This window comes from Vulpes lagopus, chromosome 7 (genome assembly GCF_018345385.1).
Source record: "Vulpes lagopus strain Blue_001 chromosome 7, ASM1834538v1, whole genome shotgun sequence".
NCBI lineage: Eukaryota > Metazoa > Chordata > Mammalia > Carnivora > Canidae > Vulpes > Vulpes lagopus.
Window position 1 is genome coordinate 95360458 of NC_054830.1, and position 24433 is coordinate 95384890.

The 24433-nt window shown below is 36.3% G+C and overlaps 1 protein-coding gene across 9 annotated transcripts in view; it reads right to left on the minus strand.

The window, feature by feature from the left end:
- CNTLN (centlein) overlaps window positions 1-24433 on the minus strand; it is a 320657-nt gene that overhangs the window by 166481 nt on the left and 129743 nt on the right. For all 9 annotated transcript variants that reach the window (XR_005989015.1, XM_041763171.1, XM_041763165.1 and 6 more), the window contains 2 exons: window positions 15072-15234; window positions 4828-5022 (listed from right to left, as the gene is read on the minus strand). Coding sequence is in view for 8 of the 9 variants with exons in the window: in XM_041763171.1 (XP_041619105.1) it covers window positions 4828-5022; window positions 15072-15234 (358 nt within the window). In the remaining variant the exon portion in view is untranslated. The remainder of the gene's footprint in view (window positions 1-4827; window positions 5023-15071; window positions 15235-24433) is intronic.

Here is a 24433-nt window from a genome sequence, read left to right on the forward strand (position 1 = left end):
GTCTCTGCCTCTCTCTCTCTCTCTCTCTGTGACTATCATAAATAAATAATAATAAAAAAAAAATTAAAAAAAAAAAATAAAAAAATAAATTAGAAACATTTCTAAACAAATGCTTATTTGTAAAATTGCTGAGATGATGCTAAAATTTCTATAAAATGCAGCAGAGCAATTATATACAGAACATTCTTGAAAAAGAATAAAGTGACTAACCCTATCATTTCAAGAGTTACTAGAAAGTGACATACATGAGTGGGTATTCTGGACTCTTACTCTGTTCTACTGATTATTTTGTCAATCATTATGCCAAAAGCACATGATCTTGATTTGTTTTTAGCTCCAATTTTTTTCTTTATGAAACTTAATTTTGCTCTTTTAGGCCCCTGGCCTCTGACCAATCCCAGTAAAATCTCAGAACTGGCTTGTATTTCTCAAAAAAAAAAAGAAAGAAAGAAAAGAAAGAAAAGAAAGAAAGAAAGAAAAGAAAGAAAGAAAGAAAGAAAGAAAGAAAGAAAGAAAGAAAGAAAGAAAGAAAGAAAGTAAAGGAAAGGAAACGGAAAAGGAAAGAATTTTGATTGGAATTCTGATTGGAATAATATGAATGATCAATTTGGAAATACTTGACATATTAACAATATTTTACCTTCTGATTATGAATTTGGCATAGCTGTCCAATTATGTAGATCTCTAATTACATCCTAGTATATTTTGGGGTTTTTAAAAAAATTTTTTTAAGATTTTATTTATTTATTCATGAGAGAGAGAGGCAGAAACACAGGCAGAGGGAGAAGCAGGCTCCATGCAGGGAGCCCAACGCGGGACTTGATCCCGGGTCCCCAGGATCACGCCCTAGGCCAAAGGTGACACTAAACCGCTGAGCCATCCGGACTGCCCTAAAATTTCAATTTCTAATTACCTATTTCTAATTTTTAAGTATATAATTGTTATAAATTGATGCCATTTTTTGCAACACTGCTAAATTTACTTACTATTTCTAGGAGCTTTACCATAGATTCAATACGGTTTCTATACGGATGCTCATACTGTCTGTGAATAAAAAGAGTTTCACTTCCTTATTTGTAATTGGTATGATTTTGTTTCTGCTTTATTGTACTAGTTAGAATCTCCAGTACAATGTTGACTAGAACTGACTTGTTCCTTATCTTAGAAGGAATGCATTTAGTGTTTATTATTAATCAAGAAATAATATGTCCTGCTCAAACTCTACCAGTGAAAAAGAACATTTTGCAATTTGTATTAGGACACCAGCATCACCCTGATATTAAAATCAGACAAAAAACATTCAAGAAAGGAAAACCACAGGCCAATATCCCTCATAGATACAAAAGTCCAAAGCAAAAGATTAGCAAATTGAATTCAGCAATATATAAAAATAATAAAATATTACAATGATGCTAGATTTATTTCAGGAATGCAAAATTAAATAACTGGAAATTAATCAATATAATTCTCCTGTTAACAGAATAAATGAGAAAAGCCTTACTATCATCTTAAAAGGTGCTTTGTATATATTCAATACCTCTTCAAAAAAAGCTTTTATCAAACTATGAATAGATGGGAGCTTCTTTACCGTAATAAAAGATATTTACCAGAAAAAAACCATAGCAAACTGTTTAAAGGAGAAACACTGTGAGTTTCAAAAATAAGCAAAACTAATCAATGGTGACCGAAGTCAAAATAATGGTTACCTTTATGAAGTAGTTAGCAATTAGGAACATCAGAAAGGTTTATTGGAAACTAGTAATCTGTATCTTGATCTGAGTGTATTTACAGGGATGTGCTCACTTTTGAAATCTCACTGAGCTATACATTCATGGTTTATAAACTTCATCATTTGTATATTTCAGTAAGACTGTTCATGAAAAATTTCAAGTGTTTTTCATGAAACTTTATAAATTAACCTTAAAGTTATATTTAAGTGCTAAATACCAACTTAGCCAAGGCCCTTTAAAGAACAGTAAGAAAGTGGGCAGCCCAGGTGGCTCAGTGGTTTGGTGCTGCCTTCAGCGGGCATGATCCTGGATACCCAGGATCAAGTCCCATGTCGGGCTCCTTTCGTGGAGCCTGCCTCTCCCTCTGCCTGTGTCTCTGCCTCTCTCTCTCTCTCTGTCTCTCTCATGAGTAAATAAATAAAATCTTTAAAAAAAAGAACAGTAAGAAAGTAAGAGTAGATCTACCAAATAGACTTATTAGAAAATATACTGATTAATATAACATCATATAGGAACATAGAAGACACAGAGCCTAGAAAGAAACTCCTAAATATACTTAAGTAGGATATATAAGAGAGGTAGCCCAGTACTACAAGTGGAGCTGTACTTGTTCCAGCACTACTACAGGTTGAGCTGGAAAAACCTGATTACTACTGGGGAGAAATAAATAAAAATGGATCCTTACCTTATACTATACATAAAACACCATTCCAAATGAATTGTGAATATAAATGATACAAGCAAAGCTTTAAAACTTTTATAAGAAAACAGAAGTGTAAATCTTTCTGTCTTCACTGTAGGAAAGGACTTCTTAGATGAGACACCAAAGCACTAACTGTAAAAGATTAATTTGTCTAAATTAAAATTAACAACTTCTGTTCAGGGGGGATCCCTGGGTGGCTCAGCGGTTCAGCGCCTGCCTTTGGCCCAGGGCATGATCCTGGAGTCCCGGGATCAAGTCCCACGTCAGGATCCCTGCATGGAGCCTGCTTCTCCCTCTGCCTGTGTCTCTGCCTCTCTCTCTCTCTCTCTCTCTCTCTCTCTCTCTCGTCTATCATGAATAAACAAGTAATATCTTAAAAAAAAAAGAACTTCTGTTCATTAAATGACACGATTAAGAAAATGAAAAGATAAGGTACACACTGAGATACAGTATTTAACTTACTAGAGATTAGTATCAAGAACATATAAAGAACTTTGATGAATGAATAGTAAAAGAATCTAGTAGAAGAATGGATAAAAGATGTAAATAAATGTATTGCAGAAGAAGGTATACACTTGGCTAGCAATCATTTAAAGATATACTTTATCAAAGTGACATGCATGTGAAGATCTAAATAATAAATTATACTTGAATTAGTTAATTGCCAGCAAACTAAGAAGTCTGACAATACCAAGTGTTAAGGAGGATGGGAATCAACCAAATCTCCTATACATTGTTGGTGGGAGTAAAAGTGATGAAAACCACTTTGAAAAGTAAGTATTTTGTGAAAGTAACATTTTCACATTCTAAACCCAGGATTTCCATTCCTAAATACATGTTCCACCTAAAAGTATGCATATGTGTACCAAGAATCATGCATGAAAATATCAGTTGCAGCATTATTCATAATAGCAAAAATTGGAAATAATCCAAATACTCACTTACAAGTGAATGTACAAGAAGTCGTGATTTATCATATAAAATGGGATATTGTAAATCAATAAAAATAAACAGCTATACCAAACAACATAAGTGAATCTTAATAACATAATGATGAGTCAAAATTGCCAAACCCCAAGTAACAACACACTGTGGTATTTTTATAAATTACAAAACCAAACAACATACTATTTCCTCATAATTTATAGGTGGTAAAACTTTTTAAAAAATAATCAAAATGATACACAATTTAGTTATCAACTAAACAAGTTAGTTACCTCTGGTGAGAAAATAAGGGAGGAGTGTACAAGTAGATGTAAGTCATTAGTAATGCTCTATTCTTGGATCAGCTGATGGGCAAGGCAATTTATTATAATAAATAAATCAGTCAAAATGAATAAAATAGGCCTATGTATGTCACATGATACTGTGTCATGATACAAATTATATGATTCTGTGCACCTGATATCCAAAAAATTTAAATACTACAATACAAATTTAAAAACTCTTGCCTTAAGGTTGAATTGTTAACAAGGCAAAATATGCTGGGTTCAAGAATTACTGTTCAAAGATTACTTTTAAAGGATCATTAGTAAACATTTAATTACTTGTTTGTGTTAATTCCATTTCTGAACTAAATTAATAAATTCTAAGATTTGTAGAAATGCCAAGTGCCTTAACACTTAAACTTACAGGAATAAGATTGTTTTCTTTATATATTTAGAGCTGAAAGTTACCTTGAAGATTATCTAAAAAATACCACTGAACATTTTCTATATGCCAAGCTCCATATTTCGTATGCATGATTTCATTAATGCCTACAAAACTGCATGACGTAGATAACAATACTTTCAATATTTTATTTGTGAGCAAACTTTGGCTAAAAGCATTAGGGAATTTGCTCAAGTTTACAAAGCTCAGGCAGGGCTCTGATTTGGTCCAAGGTTTATTCTACTCCTGAACCTACATATCTATCTTTACATGTGTACTACTTCAGAAATTGCACCAGGAAGTAGGTAGAAAGGTCAAGTGACCCACCTAAAATCATACATTAAGATAGTGGCAGAATTAAGACTAAACGATATTAAGTACCATATCGGGCATTATGGCAACTACTTTATGAGACTTATTATATATTCTTTCCATTTCATTATCTCATTCAGTTTAAGTCTGAAAATTGCATGATCTATTAATTTGCTTTTCATTATCGTATTTCAGTCAAAAGGTTCATCATAATAACTATGCCAGTTATACTCTGTATTTCTATGTGCATTTCTATATGAATCCATATTATATATAATATTCATGTCTACAAAGAGTATAAAAATAGCACAATACAAAACAATCTGCCAAGGCTTATATTCTAATATACTAATTTTTAAATTTCTTTAGTCCATTATAGGAGACAATTTAATATGATAATGCTTGTGGTAAGTATTAGAAAATGTCTCTCACCTGTTCAGAGTGTTCTGAATCACTTTCTTGAGGTAGAAGATAGGGAGCTCCATGTGATTCCTGAAGCTTTTCTTTTAATTTAACATTTTCTAGCTCTTTTTGAAAGAGTTGATCCTGAAGACTAACAACATTTTGCCGGAGCATAGCTTCACTTGATTTTGTGGTTTCAAAACAAATATGTAACTCATTGTAAAGCTGTTTCAAAAAAAATCCAAATTTATTAATAATAAGTCATATCTGTATAAATATGCATACACATATATACATATCTATAAGGACTACATATGACATACTACTTGCCCTAAGGTGATTTTAATACTCTAGAGGGGAAACAAGAAATACACAGATGAAAAACTAGTATAATCAAATATTGATATAAAACTACAATTGAGACTAACAAGACACTATGTATTACTGGCCAGTGAAATATAGGAAAAGTGTGCTTAAATTTCTAAGGAGGATGAAAACACTTTAAGCTAGTTATATTCAACTTAGAGGGCTGTATGCAAAATAAAGTGTCTGAACTGAGCTATGAAACTATTAGAGGGACTTAACTGAAAACAAAAAGTGATTCCAAGGTGGCAGAAATGTGAAAACATGTACAGTTACAGGAAGGGACAGAAAGGGAGCATAAGATCTATCAACCCAAGTGAACCCAGTATATACATTTGAAAGAAAAACCAAGAGTCTTTCATTGAGAGTTCATTACATTTGATGGATAAATTCCCACTTAGTATAAATTAGCATCTACTGCTGCAGCAGGGGAGGTGAGGTGGAAGGAATAGCAAGAGACAGGCAGGCAGTAACACTGTAGATAGAGTGTAGACTCCTGAATGCCAGATGAAGAAAGGTGGACTTGTTCCTGGAGGCAACAGGGAATCACTGAGGAGCTTCAACAGAGTATGACAAAACAGAGACGATGTTCTGAAGGCATGATAGGTAACTTTCAATTTTTTAACTCAAGGAAACACGAGTTTAAAAATTTTAAACTGGAGTTTATTAAAACTATGAGATAACATCTGGTATGTGTAAAAGTGGTCTCGTGCAGAGTCACATATGGTTAACAGTGGCATTCCTCCAATACTCATGAACTTACTTGGTGATGAAATTCCTAACTTATGATTGTGATATGAGGCATAATTCAGTTTGTGGTAACTAATTTACATAAAGAATGTGTATTTGCTGATGACACTGGGAAAATGACCCAAGGGTTAAGGTTTTTAGTCTTTTGTTTTTGTTTTTGTTTTTAAATAAGGCTAATAGTGAGATAGTGAGATCTTTCAACAAAAGGAAAATCTCTCAGGATTTTTGCTCAAACTGGTGAGTCTGCAAAGTTCCCAAGCTCAAGATTATATAGCTAATTCACTAGTTTTTTAGGTTTGCTAAAAAACTAATGGAAGATTGGAAGAAACTAATCTAATGGAAGATTGGGAGAAACTTCCATTAGCTGGCCTTATCTCATGGGAAGAAACTTAACTACACAAAAGATGGCAGAGTACTTTTGTGTATGTATACTATAATTTTTTTAAGTATAAAATTTAATAAGGCTTATAAAACCTTTCTTAATGCTTTTTCTCAGACATACCTTGTCATAAATACAAGATTATTCAAGCCGTTCCTGACACAATATGCTCAATATACTTTTTATGTTTTATAAGGGATTGTACCACTATATTATTATAGATATTTCAAATAATCCATTTCATGTTACAGCCAAACTCTAAGCAATTTTTATAAAGGAAAGGTTGCCTTTATGATTTATATAGAATTTCTGGACATGAATTTGTACTTTCCCTCCCAATTACCTTTATACCAGGGAGTGTCCAATGTCCTTTCCACAGTTGGTACACATCAATCTAGGAGGGAAGAGAGAGTAGGAACCTGACCGCTTTGAGGAACAATGAAGGGATCAGAGTGGGCCTTATAGTGACCTACCTGTGCTGTGCTGGGCTTTCATGATTGAGTTCAAGTAGAAAAGAAAAAAAAAAAAATGAATACAAGAGCTAAGCTGTCTAGAGAGATCTGAAACTAGGATATCCTGAATGAGGTCTGCCTAACAGCATACACAGTCACTTAGTGAAAAGATTAATTTAACTACTTTCTCTCTTATATGTATGTTTTATTAATACTAGCTGGCTTTTAACCAGCATAAATTAATCTTTCTGGAAGAAAATAATACAAAACAAATAAATATTTAAGTATTTAAAATATTAAAGAATTTTCAAATATCTAATTATACCTCAATTTAAAAACACACAAAAAAAGAATTTATAGAATTCAATTATTTGAGAATCTCATAAACATTGATTGTTATTAAAGAAAAACTCATAGTTTTGCTTTCACTGCCCAAAAAGTACAGGAAGAATGATAGTGTGTGGTCAGGATTGAGGACCAATTTATTGATCATTTGTGCCAAGGGTGTGGTATATTTTCTTTGGGTGTCATGTCTTAGGATCTTCCTTCACAGTTTTATAAGGCTCTGGGCCTATTTATTCACGGAAGGAGGCTCTGTCTTAATGTCTCTTCTCTCTTCTTCTCTCACATCTCCCTTCTTTCTTGCTTCTGTAAAAACAGAAGACTAACTGCTCTCTTCTTGTCTTCTCCACTTTCTTCTCTCTACCATGCAATTTACACAGGTATACTCCTATTCACGTGTTCTGGTTTGATCTGATATGACTGGTGGGCAACTCTGGATACTGAGATAGATTCTTTCTCTAAAAATATCCATCCTTCTAAGCAGCAAGTGGAAAAGAATCGAAAAAGCCTGGAGCAGATGATCTAGATCAGTTCTGTTCCAAGTACTGGGACAAATTCTATTTCTTAGTTCTTATTCCAAATACACATTTCCTACCTGCCTATTTTCTTTGATGGCTGATTGGACTTCACTTATTCAGAGCAATAAGACTACTCAGATGTGTACTTAAAGTATAGGAAGCAAAGACAGCCAGTCCTCCAGCCATTTTTAATACTAGGCCCCAGGCCATCAGTAAAATTGGCCACAAAAGAGGGCTCAGGGAGGCAAAGTCCATTTTTATTTCTAAAGTGTTTCTGGGTAACAATGCCTCAGGGTTAACAGGTTTATTTCTCTAGGGGATCCTGCAAGAAGGCAAAGGTTTAGGATGTTCCAGTCCCCTGTTTAAATGTCATTTTATTCTCATCCCATTAAGAACAGTAGAGTGAGTAAAAAAAAGTCCTCGAGCAAACTAGGTAATGTAACAAATTAATTCATCTGCATTGGTTTAGGTATCAGAGTTAGTAACTTTTTATTAGCAACAACAATTGCTTACAGTAGTTTTCAGAGAAGCTCTTTCCTCTATCATTTCTTTCCTCTAATAGTCCAAAAAGCCAAAATGGATCAGAATTTTTTCCAAGATTCTGGCCAATGAAAACATTTAAACATACATTCCCATATATACAAGTATTAATCATTATAATCCATAATCCAGGATGCTTACTATTCTTGAGGCTGTTTTCTGCTGAGGAAATTTAAGTTTAAAAAGTTAAGAGGATCTCCAGGGGATAGAATGCAAGCTAACTCCAGAAATAGGATCCCAAACTCCCAAGTCCTTTAATTTTCAGGGACATATATTGAAGTATTGTTCCTCCCTTATTTTTATTAGTGTTAAGGAACAAGATATTTTATTAACCTTAACAATTTTGGAAGTGTATATGCCCTGTGACCCAGTGACTAATTTGCTTAAAAAATAAAGTTTTCCTTATTTAGTAAGCATACTATTTGCTACTCTGATTGAGACAATAAAATATACCATTTGGAGAATTCAGTTTGTAGCAGAAAGATGAGAAAAAAAACTGATTTAACATGCAGTTTAAATGAAAAGAACATATAACCTAACTCCTTATTTTCTCAAAATGATACTGCTTATGTCATACAATTATTATTAAACAGAACAGAAAGTGATAAAACATATAGTTACTTCAAACATGTTAGATGGTCTAGAAATTATAAATGTTTTTACAATCTCCATCTATAGGTAAATCATACAGGTATATAAATGACGTGTAAAAGTAGAAAAACAATTAAAACTTACATAAATGGCTCAGAGGAAGAAAGCACACTAGCTTACTTTTATTTCTCCTATGGGTGTGTCTCTTCCAGAGGAGCCCTCCACCATTATTAGGTTTCGTGTATGAGACTAATGATTTGTTATGGGAACCTCTGGGAAAATACGTCTCAACTTCTTCCCTGTGCTCAAAGGTTTTCAGTTTTCTCTCTTCACCTTTGTCCTCTACACATTCCCCTCAACCTACCACGGAGGGAAACTGATTTTACCTTTTCTGATAATGAAATGAATACTATGAAATAAATCAATAAATGGAAGAAAAGAGGAGAAATGGGAGGTAAAGCAAAATAACAACAACAAAAAAGTAAGGGAGGAGAACTGAGAGAAAAGAGGAAAAAGAAACTCCATTAGAAACAGTAAGTTAAGAAGACTTAACTTTTAGAAAAGTAAGTTTGGTAAGAACGGGAGATAAACTATTAATGTAATTTTTTTATTCAACTCACCTATTACAGCTAAGCCCCAATTATTATTTGAAAGTAATAAAATTAATGTGAAAATATATTTGCAAATCTTACTTTTAAGTAAACAATTTCATCTTGTTGCATGGATTATAGATTACTTAAATTTATTGGAAAAAATCTAGAAAAATACATGCGGAAGAATACAGATAAGTATTAAGTAAAACACTTCAAGATTAGAATGAATAATTTGATGTAAGCGAACACTGGAGGTCTAAACAATAGCATATTGTTTATTTTTGATAAATAAAGCAGTGTGATTATTCACAAATTCCAATATCCTGATCTCTACCACTAATATATAGGTTCTAGGGGAAAAACATTCCTACCAAAAAAATCTGCAGAAAGTAAAAAAATTAAAAATTGCAATGTCATAGCAAAATAAAAGAAACCAAATTTTTATAACAAAGAGAGAGTGGCTGAAGAATGATGGAGGCCCTTTTCCAGAAGATGCTAACATGCGAGGATCCCTTTTCCCCAAAAAGAATGCAATGATACTTTTTTTTAAAGTGAGCTTTACACCCAGCGTGGGGCTGGAATTCATGACCCTTAAATCCAGGGTCATAATGCTATACCCACTGAGTCAGCCAGGTGTCCAACAATGGGATCTTTTAAGTAACATTTAACTTAGATATCAAGATATACTTCCCAATATTAAAGTTATTGCATGTTGAAAGAAGTTTGATGAGAATCATGCATATTTATAGAATCTATTTACAGCTTCCTTTAAGGATTATACATTATTAGATTGTATAACACAACTATACAGTGAGCTTCATAACAGCTGAAGACTGGATTCTGAACCCCAGATTAGATAGATTTTAATTCTATCAACTTCAGACAATACTCTAAGCCTCAGCTACATGATCTACAAAGTAATAAGGAATAAAAATAATATACAACATAGTGTGTGAAACTTAAATAGTGAGACAAAAGCCTTTTCCAGGTACTTATACACAATAAGCTCAATAAATATTAACCATTATTATATGGTTGCTGGACATGACTTACATTTATTTGTACCTCAATCTACATAACACATTTCTAAAATAATGTGTGTAAATGGAAACACAGATTCTCTCTGGTTTTATAGTAAAATTTTATATTCTTTATTTGTGATTATGCTCCAATTGGATCACTTTTATACTTGTATTCTTAGTTTCTCCATATTTTTATGCTTTTCAAAACCATTTTCTCACCTAAATAGTTAAAAATTAAATGTACTAGAATGATATTTAAATTAAGATAGAACATGCCTGCAAAGTTTAAAAATACTCTCACATTTAAATAAATGTCTATGATTTCTTAAGTTGCATTATCCAAAGTGGGATATCATTGTACACAACTCCTCAAGGTTCAGTAATTTAACATTTACCAATCATTTCTCATTTGGCAGGCAAGTCCCCTCCAAACTTCATAATCCCCTGTGCATTCTCAACATTTAATAATTTAAATAAGACTATCTTTATGAATGAACTATGAGTAAATTATATACCATTAATATGTTGTTACTGGCTTTTTCATAAAAGGAATTGTTTCCTGGCCCTGTGTGTGTCTATGTCTGCATATTCAATATTCTCTAACGAATACTAATAGTCTGAACTGACAACAAAGAGAGATGTTTATTGCAGCTTTATTTACAATAGTAAATTTTTTTTAAATAATGGTAAAAAATTTAAACAACATACATGATCAACACTAGGAGTACAGTTAAATAAATTATATTATTTCCAAAATAGGTATATATCAATATTGTTTTTAATATAAGGTGAAGTAAAAGATATTATTGTATCCACAGATATGTTAAAGTGTATTTTAAAAAACTGAAAGGAAATATTCAAAATGTTAACAGTATTTGCCTCTGGGAGATGGAATTATTAAAAAAGTTTTCTGTGTTTTTATGAATAACTATTTATGCATAGACTACCAAGGAAAAATTAATTATGTTTAATAACCAAGGCAAAACTTAAACAAAATATAAATAATCAAGGACTTCTGAATTGAGTGTAGTTGAGTATACAAATAAAATCTTATGAATGAATGACTATAAGGACCTAAAATAACTTTCTAATTAAAATACTATAGTGAGAATTTAAATTTCATAACGAGCATCAAGTTAAAAATCTGTTAAGTTTCCTACACCACACCCCTAAGAGGCAACTTTTGAAAAACAAGTGAAAAGAAAAAGGAATTCTAAGCGGAAAGAAGGACAAGAAATAGACTAAACACAAAAGAAAGTAAGCTAAGTCTTTAAAGCAGCAGATGTCAATTTGCTCTTTTTTTTTCCTGCCTCTATACTATTCATAAGCACAACATATTCCCATCACATCTCTCATTATCTAGAATGATTCTTAGATGGTCATAATCCTGGGGAAACGTGTATGTAAGTTTTCAAAAAGTATCCCTGGTCAAGGCTGAAGTTATGACAAGTTCTTCAAATTGGAGTGATAATCTCTACCTCTCCAAATTTAGTAAAGATTTTGACTAGGAAATTTATGGCTTGAGGTAGAGTTCATATAAGAAGAGTTTTAAGAAAATAATTTGTTTTACTTATGTCTTCTTATCTTCTCAGAATAAATATCACTGATACTACTTAAGGAGAGTCTCTTATCCCTAACTTCAGGCCCCAGTTATATACTTCTACAATTATAACATATTATTTTTACTCCTACTCGATTATCAGTGATCAACCAGGTTTTAACCTGTAAGAGGTAAATAATAAAGACAATAAAAAGGTTACCTATGCATATGACAGGAGGAAGAGCTTTCAGGCAGGGGAAGCAAGTGCAAAGACCTTGGGGCTGAAGAATACTTGGATGTTCAAGGGAAAAAGACAATTATGTGTGGCTGCAGTGGAGAGATTAAGGAGAAGAGAAGGCAAAGATAGTATTAGAAGGGCGATGCGGAGCCAGATCATGTATGGTCTCTGAGGCTATAGTAAGAACTTAGGCTTTTACTTTCATGAGACAGGAAATCACTGGAAGGAGCTGAAGAAAGAGGATTTAATTTGACTAAGTTCTAGCAAGAACATCCAGGCATCTCTGTTGAGAATGGACTCAAAGGGGATAATGTCAGGAGCAAAGAAACAAAGTGGGGAAAGGCTGCAGTAATCCATGTAATACATGATAGTGATTCGGACAGAATGGTGACAGCAAGGATGGTGAAAGTAGAAGAATTTCAAACATACATTGAAGGCAGAGCACATAATAGCTTAGTTTTGAAGATGTGGTCTGAAATGCCTACTAGGCATCCAAGTTAAGAAATGTTAAGTAGACAATTACATATACTGTTTCCTAAAGTTCAGGGAAGAGATCCAGAGTGGACAACCAAATTTGGGGGCTATCAGCATAGACAGTTTTCATTTTAAAAGCTGAGGTGAGTAGATAAAATCACCTAGGGTGTGAATTTAAACACAGAAAAAAAAAAAAAAGATTTGGACCTGAAACATTTTAACATTGAGGCAACATGAGACTAGGAAAAGACTAGAAAGGAACAGAAAAGGAACAGCTAAAACAGAAGGAAGAAAGTGACACAACTACAGGTGCACTGCAAGCCAGGAGGGAAAGAAAACCATGTTGCTAATAAGTGAAATAAGATCAAGATTTATATATGATCATTACATTAGGCAATATGAGGGTCACAAATAATTCTGAGAAGAGAAATTTTAGCAGAGGGAAAGGGGCAAACACTTGACTGGAGTTGGTTCAAGAGAGAACAGGAGAGATGAACTGTGAGACAATTTAGGTCTTTCAAAGAATACTGCTGGAAAAGGAAAGAAACAGAAGGAAGGGAAGAAGAGGAATATAGTGAGGTCAAGATGCATGTTTTTGTTGCGTTTTGTTCTTTCCCCCAGATCAGAGACACACTAGCTTATTTGTATGTGTTTAGAAATGGTCCAGAAGGGAAAAAATGATTCTATAGGAGAGATGGGGATCATTTTCTGTGGGCAAGTTTTTTTTATTATTTTTTTAAAGATTTTATTTATTCATGAGAATACACAGAGAGGAGAGAGAGAGAGGCAGAAACACAGGCAGAAGGAGAAGCAGGCTCCATGCAGGGAGACTGACGTGGGACTAGATCCCAGGTCTCCAGGATCATGCCCTGGGCTGAAGGCAGCGCTAAACCACTGAGCCATTTGGGCCATGTGGACAAGTTTATAACAAAAAGTTGGATAGACATTAATAATCACCAGATTAGACTGTAACTTCACACTATATGCATTCATGCTGGAGGATAAAGAGGAGCAGGAAGAGAGCCAGAGCTCTAGGTCATGGAAATATATCCAAGGCATATTACTTGAAAAAAAAAAGTTAAAGAACAGTAAGTAAGGCATAAGTTAATAAATATTAAAATTATAATATGCCTAGATTTGTGGTATGTTTGTATGTACACACACACACACACACACACACACACACAGAATATCTAATGCATGAAAATCTGGATGAATACCCCTAGGAAGGGGATGAAATGAGTTGAGGCAAGTGGAAGGGTATTTGAATCTGTTAGACTAGCACTATCAGGACTTCTACAGTATTATTTCAATATCTTTACCTGATGCCATTCATGTCCTGAGGGAAACTTGAGAGAATACAGAGTGAAAACCACTGTTCCAAAGCATTATTTAAAACTATGTGTTTAGAAATGTGTGAGTGGGTCAGTGGGTTGAGAATCCCACTCTTGATTTCAGCTCACATCATAATCGCATGGTCCTGGGATCAAACCCCAGGTGGAGCTCTGCACCCAGTGGGGAGTCCCCTTGTCTCCCACTGCCCCTCCCCCCACCTCCCTGCTTGCTCGCTCTATCAAATAAATCTTTATTTATTATTATTAATTGATTACTACTAATGTAAAAATGTTAATTATGGATATAGGTGTTTCATGGTCTTTTTTAAGGAGAAAAGTTAAATAGAAAAAACAACTTAGACTGCACTATTTAACCACTCTAAGCCTTGGATGCCTCAACTATTACAAGGGAATAAAATCAATCTTGTAAGATTGACCTATACAGAAAGTAAATTATTTCTATAAATAACTTGGTACGCTACACAAAACATAAAGAATTCAATAAAGGTGTTTTCTTTTAACTACTAGCCATAATTATTGTTGCTGAGTCAGTCAGCATACCTAAATAGCAGGGTAAGCCTTCTTGAGAGGTTCTTAAAACAACTATAAAGTAAAATGACTACTTAAAAGAAACTCACAAAATAGAGAAAAATTCTCGGAAAATATTGATCCTAAAGACCTCATCAGCATATCCATTTGTGTTTGGGCATATTTGCCAATAAAATAATGCAAAAATTCTATAATGAAAGACTGTTTTAGTCCACAAACTAGAATCATAATTGATGACTAATTTCTCATAATAGAAGGTTGAGTAATTCCATCCCCCAAGTCCTTTCTGGTTTGGGGGCTATGGTCAGGGTATGTTTTATAGTAGATATCAAAATTCCAATTTATAAAAACAATATCCTATGGAGTAAATTTGCATCTCTATTTTCAATATTTCAGCTTTAATGGCCATAAAAAAGTCACAAAATTTCAAAAGTTACCAGATTGAATTATATTTCATTTTTAATTTTGAAGAACCATGTATAAAAGAAAATAATAAAGAAATGCCGAAATTGGAAAAAAATTGAATTCTATATATTTTTATAAGTTCATACATATAAATTTACATTTTTATGACAGAATAAAAGCATACTTTTTGATATGATATACTTTCAGCTGTGTGAACATCTTCCTGATTCCTCAGTACTTTCTGTGTATCCATATTCAGAACCTGAAGCTGCTGGATCAGCTCCGCTTGCTGTGCCGTATGCACACTGTTCTGCTTGTACAGATTCTGCAGCTCTTGCAGCTCCTTTCTGTGCAAAGCAAGCAATAAATAGAGAGAGGCAGGAGTAAAGATCATCTCAGTGAAATAATTGTATTCATCTAAGGCTATAGATCGTCTTCCAGTTTTATCATCTATTGCTTTTTACTGCAGGCAAACATATTAATGAAAGAAATAACATATAAAGTATTTAATATTTATGACATAGACCTAGAAAGTATTGATAGAACAACTATGACTTTCAAAGCCGAATACTTATCAATTTTTTTTATAGCTTGATAGTAATAAAAACCTTGGATATACAGACATAGTACCACCTTCTTATTGAAAGTAAGTTACACTTCAGTTTCAAGAATTGATAAGTAAGTACTGATGCCAACAATAGTTATCAGTTTTGAATACTGGGTAAGTTGACCTTTCATTGTATTATACAGAACTTTAAATGTATTAAAAAGGACTCCACAAAGGCAAGTTAAGTTATAACCAAAGTTCCTTAAAGCACCATTAGTTTGCAACCTCAGGGGTTTAGGCTGGGATTCCTATGACTCTTCTAATCCAGACTGAAGAAAAGATGAGGGGGGAAAAAGTCAGAAGGAAGGAGAGCAACACAAAGTGAAAACCCGTCCTTCTAACCCATCCAAGGTATAATTGGTACAGAGGGGACAAAGAACTGGTTGTCATAGTGATGATGGCACTAAGGGCCCAGGAAAACCCATACTTCTAGAATAAAGGTTTCCACAGTTCTGTGGTAGTGAATCCTGTGTGATACAGATCATATAAAACTGGAACATATTTTGTGTGTTCAACTTGAAGAGAAAACTGTTTATAGAGATAACATATGTTTGTGTATCTCTTCATAACATAAAATACACTTCATAACATATACTCTGGAGACTGTATTTTTTAATGGAACTTTTTTTTTTTATTCATGATAGTCACAGAGAGAGAGAGAGAGAGAGAGAGGCAGAGACACAGGCAGAGGGAGAAACAGGCTCCATGCAAGGAACCCGACGTGGGACTCGATCCTGGGTCTCCAGGATCACGCCCTGGGCCAAAGGCAGGCACTAAACCGCTGCACCACCCGGGATGTCTGCAAATAGTTGTTGAAGGTAGATGAAGATTAATAGTGGTGAAATGCTCTGCTTTTTAGAGGTTTAGAGTATCGTTTTCCAAATACAACAGCAACCCCTGTACCCATACAAATACCTGAGTATATACCAATCTGTCTCAATCTTTTTGGACCACTATAACAAAATATTGTACATTGGGTAGTCCACAAAAACAGAAATTTGTTTCTCATAGTTCTGGAGACTGGAAGTTAAAGATCAGAGTGCCAAGTAAGGGCCTTCTTCTTGGTAGTAGGCTTCCTGTTGTATTTTTACATGGTAGACAGACATTAGGGAGCTATGGGAGGTCTCTCTTAATAAGAATACTAATCCCACTCATGAGTGCTCTATCCTCATGGCATCCTTCCTAATGCCATTACATTCCGTATTAGGATTTCAACATATTAATTTTGGGTGGATTCAATATTCAGACTATAGCATCATCTTTCTGTAACTATTCAAAAAAAGCCAAAACTTGCAGTAACAGCCCAAAAATGGAAGCAGTGAAAGAAGAGAATCAATAATGGCACAATGTCTGCAGGATATGTAATGCTCACAAGAAAAGGGGAGAAGAGACTCATAGTAATACTGCTTACAGAGTACTCCATTTTTCAAAAATAACATTGTTAAAAATTATCAAAGAAAATAGGCAATAGATATATGATAAAATTCTATCAGAAGATATAGTCAAAAGATATGTTAGCCAGGAGACCTGAGTAAATGTTGAATTTAGAATGGGGACATGATGAGGATTAAAAACCACCATTTTTGGGGGGTGGGGCAAGATGGTGGAGGAGTAGGGTCCCCAAGTCCCTGTCCCCACCAACTTACCTAGATAAATTTCAAATCATCCTGAAAACCTACGAATTCAACCTGAGATTTAAAGATTTATTCATGTATTCATGAGAGACACAGACAGTGAGAGAGGCAGAGACACAGGCAAAGGGAGAAGCAGGCTCCATGCAGGGAGCCAGATATGGTACCCAATCCCAGGTCTCCAGGACCAGGCTCTGGGCTGAAGGCGGTACTAAACAACTGAGACACCCGGGCTGCCTTGACCTGAGATTTAATGAGAGAACAGCTGGAACACTACACAGAGAAGAGTTTGCGCTTCTAACAAGGCAGGAAAGTGGAAAAAATAAAATAAAAAGAATCAAGTAGAGGAGGGAACCCCCGAGGAGCCGGGCTAAGGCCAGGCGGCTAGAGCCTCCAGGACGGGAGCAGCAGGAACTTTAAAAATACGCGCCGGGGGATCCCTGGGTGGCGCAGCGGTTTGGCGCCTGCCTTTGGCCCAGGGCGCGGTCCTGGAGACCCAGGATCGAGTCCTACGTCGGGCTCCCGGTGCATGGAGCCTGCTTCTCCCTCTGCCTGTGTCTCTGCCTCTCTCTCTATCTCTCTGTGACTATCATAAATAAATTTAAAAAAAAATTAAAAAAAAATACGCACCGGATTCTTTCCGGAGGGAAAGGTGCTTAGCAGGGAAATTGGGCAGAACCGCAGGAGGGGCAGTGGAGCCTCCAGCCTCCCGGGGTCACTAACAGAGGACATGCGCCCAGGGGAGAGTGCACCACAGACTGCGTTGGAGCTCAGTAAAGGGCTGGAGTGCGAAACGGGGGTGGGGTGGGGGGCTCAGGAAGGGGTTCGGATGGAGGGGGCTGCGGCCTGCTGCCTTCGGGAACCGCAGCCCCGGGAGCGCGATTCCAGCAGCGCAGGCCCCGGATCTCAAGGAGCCAAGGGACACAGCCCAGGATCTTGGGCTCCCCTGGGGACAGGCGGAGGCGGGGAGGCCCCAGGACAGCGAGGCCTCTCCTGCCACCAGGCGCTTCCAAGCTGTGAAGGTCAGTGCCCTCGCCCTAGGAGCATCCAGGCCGAGAGGACTGGGATATTGTGGTGGTTACTGCGGGAGCTGACTCAAGGGCTGGAGAGCTGGCTGCCGCCAGTGTTGCTGTTCCTCCTTCTCTCACCTTATCCCTGGGAGGGGCAGGGCTGCCAGGGAACAGAGGCCTCAAGGGGTAAACAGCTCCCACTGAGCCCAGCACCCAGCGAGAGGGGGAGGGGGGCAGCTCCCCCAGGTACACACACCTGAGAATGAGCACAGCAGGTCCCTCCCCCAGAAGACCAGCTGGAAGGACAGGGGAAGAGCAAGTATTTAACCAGCAACACTGGAAAGGCCCAGAGAAAGTTGAGGAATTTATAGTATATAGAACTAGAGGGTACCCCTCCTTTTTTATTTTTTTCCTTCCTTTTTCCAGGACAACTCGTTTTTAAATCACACTATAAATTTCCAATATTTTTTTCTCTTTTACCATGTTAACTATTACCATGCAATATTTTACCACCTCTTCATTTTTAAGATTCTTCCTTTTTGACTTTCATATTTCTCCAATTACAGGTCCTAGATATATTTTCCACTTCCAGATTCCCTTCAAAATACTCAACTTAATTTTAGGAGATATACAAGATATGTTTTTTGTTTTGTTTTGTGTTTTTTGTTTTCTCTGCCTCATTTTGTTCTACAATGGCAGAAGTTAATACCTTCTAAAACATGACCAGCATGCACCCAGAACCAAGTGGTATACCGTGCTGGTTCATTTTGTGAGATTCCTCATTCCCATTCTGCCCACCTCTTTTCTCTCATTTATGTTTTGGTGGTCAATGTTGGGGCCCTCTACAAGTATTTCTGGTTTATATAAATTTGGGACTGAGCATCTTCTAATCTACTTAATATACTGAGAAACAAGAGGATCATCCTCCAGAACCCCTCAAGTACTCTACATTGTCCCTCCACTACAACTTCTTCACCACCACCATCTCCCAGTCCCTCCGTTTTTTCTTTTCCTTTTTCTTTTTTTTTTTTTTCTTTTTTCTCTTCTTCTTTAGGATTCCTGGCCTTTATTTTTTGCTACTTTGTTTTAAAATCTGTTTTCACTTTAGTGGTCCTTCTGTTTTATTTAGTTCTGATCTTTGTTTTCAATTTCTGGTCTCTGACCTCGGCAGAATCATTTAGGGGGAAATTTACTTAGGTCGTGGTTGATACTCTTGACACAGCCCACTTATACAGCCGCTCTGCACTGAGAAAAATGACTAGAAAAAACTCACCACGAAAGAAAGAATCAGAAACAGTACTCTGTGCCACAGAGTTATAGAATTTGAATTACAATTCGATGTCAGAAAGCCAATTCAGAAGCACAATTATAAAGCTATTGGTGGCTCTGGAAAAAGCATAAAGGATTCAAGAGACTTCATGACTGCAGAATTTAGATCTAATGAGGATGAAATTAAAAATGAATTAAATGAGATGCACTCCAAACTGGAGGACCTAACGACAAGGGTTCTTAATGAATGAGGTAGAAGAAAAAGTGAGTGACATAGAAGACAAGTTGATGGCAAGGAAGAAAGATGAGGAAAAAAGAAAAAAAAAAGAATTAAAAGACCATGAGAAAAGGTTAAGGGAAATAAATGATAGCCTCAGAAGGAAAAAAATCTACAATTAAATGGAGTCCCAGAGGGTGCCAAGAGGACAGAGTACCAGAAAGCATATTTGAACAAATCTTAGCTGAGAACTTCCCTAATTTGGGGAGGAAAACAGGCATTCAGATCCAGGAGATAGAGAGGTCCCCCCGTAAAATCAATAAAACCTGTTCAACACCTCAACTTTTAATAGTGAAACCTGCAAATTCCAAATATAAAAAGAAAATCCTTAAAGCAGCAAAAGACAAGAGATCCCTAACTTACATGGGGAGAAATATTAGATTAACAGCAGACCTCTCCACAGATACCTGGCAGGCCAGAAAGGGCTGGCAGGATATATTCAGGGTCCTAAATGAGAAGAACATGCTGCCAAGAATACTTTATCCAGCAAGGCTCTCATTCAGAATAGGAGAGATAAAGAGCTTCCAAGATAGGCAGAAACTGAATGAATATGTGACCATCAAACCAGCTCTGCAAGAAATATTAAGGGGAACCCTGTAGAAGAAAGAGGAAGCCCAAAGAAATAATCCACAAACACAGGGACTGAATAGGTATTATGATGACACTAAATTCATCTTTCAATAGTAACTCTGAACATGAATGGACTCAATGATCCCATCAAAAGATGCAGGGTTTCACACTGGACAAAAAAGCAAGACCCATCTATTTGCTGTCTACAAGAGACTCATTTTAGACCTAAGGACACCTACAGCCTGAAAACAACAGGTTGGAAAACCATTTACTATTCAAATGGTCCTCAAAAGCAAGCTGGGGTAGCAATCCTCATATCAGATAAGTTAAAGTTTATCCCAAAGACTGTAGTAAGAGATGAAGAGGGACACAATATCATACTTAAAGGGTCTATTCAACAAGAGGACCTAACGATCATGAATATTTATGTCCCGAATGTGGGAGCTGCCAAGTATATCAATTAATCAATAACCAAAGTAAAGACATACTTAGATAATAATTCACTAATACTGGGAGACTTTAACACAGCACTTTCTGCAAATGACAGATCTTCTATTCTAAACACAACATCTCCAAAGAAACAAGAGCTTTAAATAATACACTGGACCAGATGGATTTCACAGATGTATACAGAACTTTGCATCCGAAACACAACTGAAAACACATTCTTCTCAAGTGCACATGGAACTTTCTCCAGAACAGACCACAAACTGGGTCACAAATCAGGTCTCCTCAGATACCAAAAGACTGGGATTGTCCCCTGCATATTTTCAGACCATAATGTTTTGAAACTAGAACTCAATCACGAGAAGAAATTGGGAAGAAACTCAAACACGTGGAGGTGAAAGAGCATCCTGCTAAAAGATGAAAGGGTCAACCAAGCTATTAGAGAAGAATTTAAAAGATTCAGGGAAACTAATGAAAATGAAGATACAACTGTTCAAATTCTTTGGGATACAGTAAAAGCAGTCCTGAGAGGGAAATACATCACAATACAAGCATCCCTCAAAATTGGGAAAAAAGTTTAATACACAAGCTAACTTTGCACCTAAAGGAACTGGAGAGAGAACAGCAAATAAAACCACACCAATGAGCAGCCTGGGTGGCTCGTGGTTTGGCAACAGCTTCTGCCCAGGGCTTGGTCCTGGAGACCCAGGATCAAGTCCCACATCAAGCTCCCAGCATAGAGCCTGCTCTCCCTCTGCCTGTGTCTCTGCCTCTCTCTCTGTCTCTCTCTCTCTCTCTCTCCATCTCTCATGAATAAATAAAACCTTTAAAAAACAAAAAACAAACAAACAAAAAACACACCAAGCAGAAGAAGAGAGTTAATAAAGATTCGAGCAGAACTCAATGAAGTAGAGACCAGAAGAACTGTAGAACAGATCAAGAAAACAAGGAGTTGGTTCTTTGAAAGAATTAGTAAGATAGATAAACCATTAGCCAGTCTTATTAAAAAGAAAAAAGACTCAAATTAATAAAATCATGAATTAAAAAGGAGACATCACAACCAATACCCAGGAAATACAATTTTAAAAAAATACTATGAGCAGCTATACGCCAATAAATTAGGAAATTTAGAAAAAATGGATGCATTTCCGGAAAACCACAAACTACCAAAACTGGAACAGGAATAGAAAACATGAATAGGCCAATAATCAGGGAGGAAAATGAAGCAGTCATCAAAAACCTCCCAAGACACAAAAAGGCCAGATGGCTTCCCAGGGGAACTCTATCAAACGTTTAAAGAAGAAACAATACCTATTCTACTAAACCTGTTCCAAGAGATAGAAAGGGATGGAATACTTCCAAACTCATTCTATGAGGCCAGCATCACCTTAATTCCAAAACCAGACAATGACCCCACCAAAAAGGAGAATTAGACACCAAAAACCCTGATGAACACAGATGCAAAAATTCTCAACAAAATACTAGCCAATAGGATAGGAACCAACAGTACATTAAGAAGATTATTCACCATGACGAAGTGAGATTTATCCCCAGGATGCAAGGCTGGTTCAACACGTGTAAAACAATAAACGTGATAGATAATATCAACAAGAGAAAAAACAAGAACCATATGATCCTCTCAATAGATGCAGAGAAAGCTTTGACAAAATGCAGCATCCATTCCTGATCAAAACTATTCAGAGTATAGGGATAGAGGGAACATTCCTCAGCATATTAAAAGCCATCTATGAAAAGCCCATAGCAAATATCATTCTCAATGGGGAAATACTGGGAGCCTTTCCCCTAAGATCAGGAACAAGACAGGCATGTCCACTTTCACCACTGCTATTCAACATAGTATTAGAAGTCCTAACCTCAGCTATCAGGCAACAAAAAGAAATAAAAGGCATTCAAATTGGCAAAGAAGTCAAACTCTTCCTCTTTGCAGATAACATGATATGTACATAGAAAACCCAAAAGACTCCACCCCAAGACTGCTGGAACTCATACAGCAATTCGGCAGTGTGGCAGGATACAAAATCAATGCCCAAAAGTCAGTGGCATTTCTATACACTAACAATGAGACTGGAGAAAGAGAAATTAAAGAGTCAATCCCATTTACAATTGCACCCAAAAGCATAAGACACCTAGGAATAAACCTAATCAAAGAGGTAAAGGATCTATACCCTAAAAACTACAGAACACTTCTGAAAGAAACTGAAGAAGACACAAAGAGATGGAAAAATATTCCATGCTCATGGATTGGAAGAATTGATATCGTGAAAATGTCATCCTACCCAGGGCAATTTACACATTTAATGCAATCTCTATCAAAATACCATGGACTTTCTGCAGAGAGTTGGGACAAATCATCTTAATATTTGTGTGGAATAGAAAAGACCCCGAATAGCCAGGGGAATATTGAAAAAGAAAACCAGGGGATCCCTGGGTGGATCAGCAGTTTAGTGCCTGCCTTCAGCCCAAGGTGTGATCCTGGAGTCCCGGGATCGAGCCCCACATCGGGCTCCCTGCATGGAGCCTGCTTCTCCCTCTGCCTGTGTCTCTGCCTCTCTCTTTCTCTCTCTCTCTGTGTCTCTCATGAATAAATAAATAAAATCTTAAAAAAAAAAAAAGAAAACCAGAGCAAGGGGCATCACAATGCTGGATTTCAGGCTGTACTACAGAGCTGTGATCACCAAGACAGTGTGGTACTGGCACAAAAACAGACACATAGATCAATGGAACAGAATCCAGAATCCAGAAATGGGCCCTCAACTCTATGGTCACCAAATATTCAACAAAGCAGGAAAGACTATCCACTGGAAAAAGGACAGTCTCTTCAATAAATGGTGTTGGGAAAATTGGACAGCCACATGCAGAAGAATGAAACTAGACCATTCTCTTACAACAGACACAAAGATAACTCAAAACGGATGAAAGATCTAAATTTGAGACAAGAATCCATCAAAATCCTAGAGAAGAACATAGGCAACACCCTTTTTGAACTTGGCCACAGCAACTTCTTGCAAGAGACATCTAGGAAGGCAAGGGAAATCAAAGCAAAAATGAACTATTGGGACTTCATCCAGATAAAAAGCTTCTGCACAGCAAAAGAAACAGTCAACAAAACTCAGAGACAACCTACAGAATGGAAGAAGACATCTGCAAATGACCTATCAGATAAAGGGCTAGTATCCAAGATCTATAAAGAACTTATTAAACTCAACAGCAAAGAAACAAACAATCCAATCATGAAATGGGCAAAAGACATGAATAGAAATTTCACCAAAGACATAGACATGGCCAACAAGCACATGAGAAAATGCTCTGCATCACTTGCCATCAGGGAAATACAAATCAAAACCACAATGAGATACCACCTCACACCAGTGAGAATGGGGAAAATTAACAAGGCAGGAAACAACAAATGTTGGAGAGGATGTGGAGAAAGGGGAACCCTCTTGCACTGTTGGTGGGAATGTGAACTGTTACAACCACTCTGGAAAGCTGTGTGGAGGTTCCTCAAAGAGTTAAAAAGAGAAGTGCTCTATGACCCAGCAATTGCACTGATGGGGATTTAACCCTAAGATACAGATGCCCTGAAATGGCAGGGCACCTGCACCCCGATGTTTATAGCAGCAATGTCCACAATAGCCAAACTGTGGAAGGAGCCTCGGTGTCCATCAAAAGATGAATGGATAAAGAAGATGTGGTCTATGTATACAATGGAATATT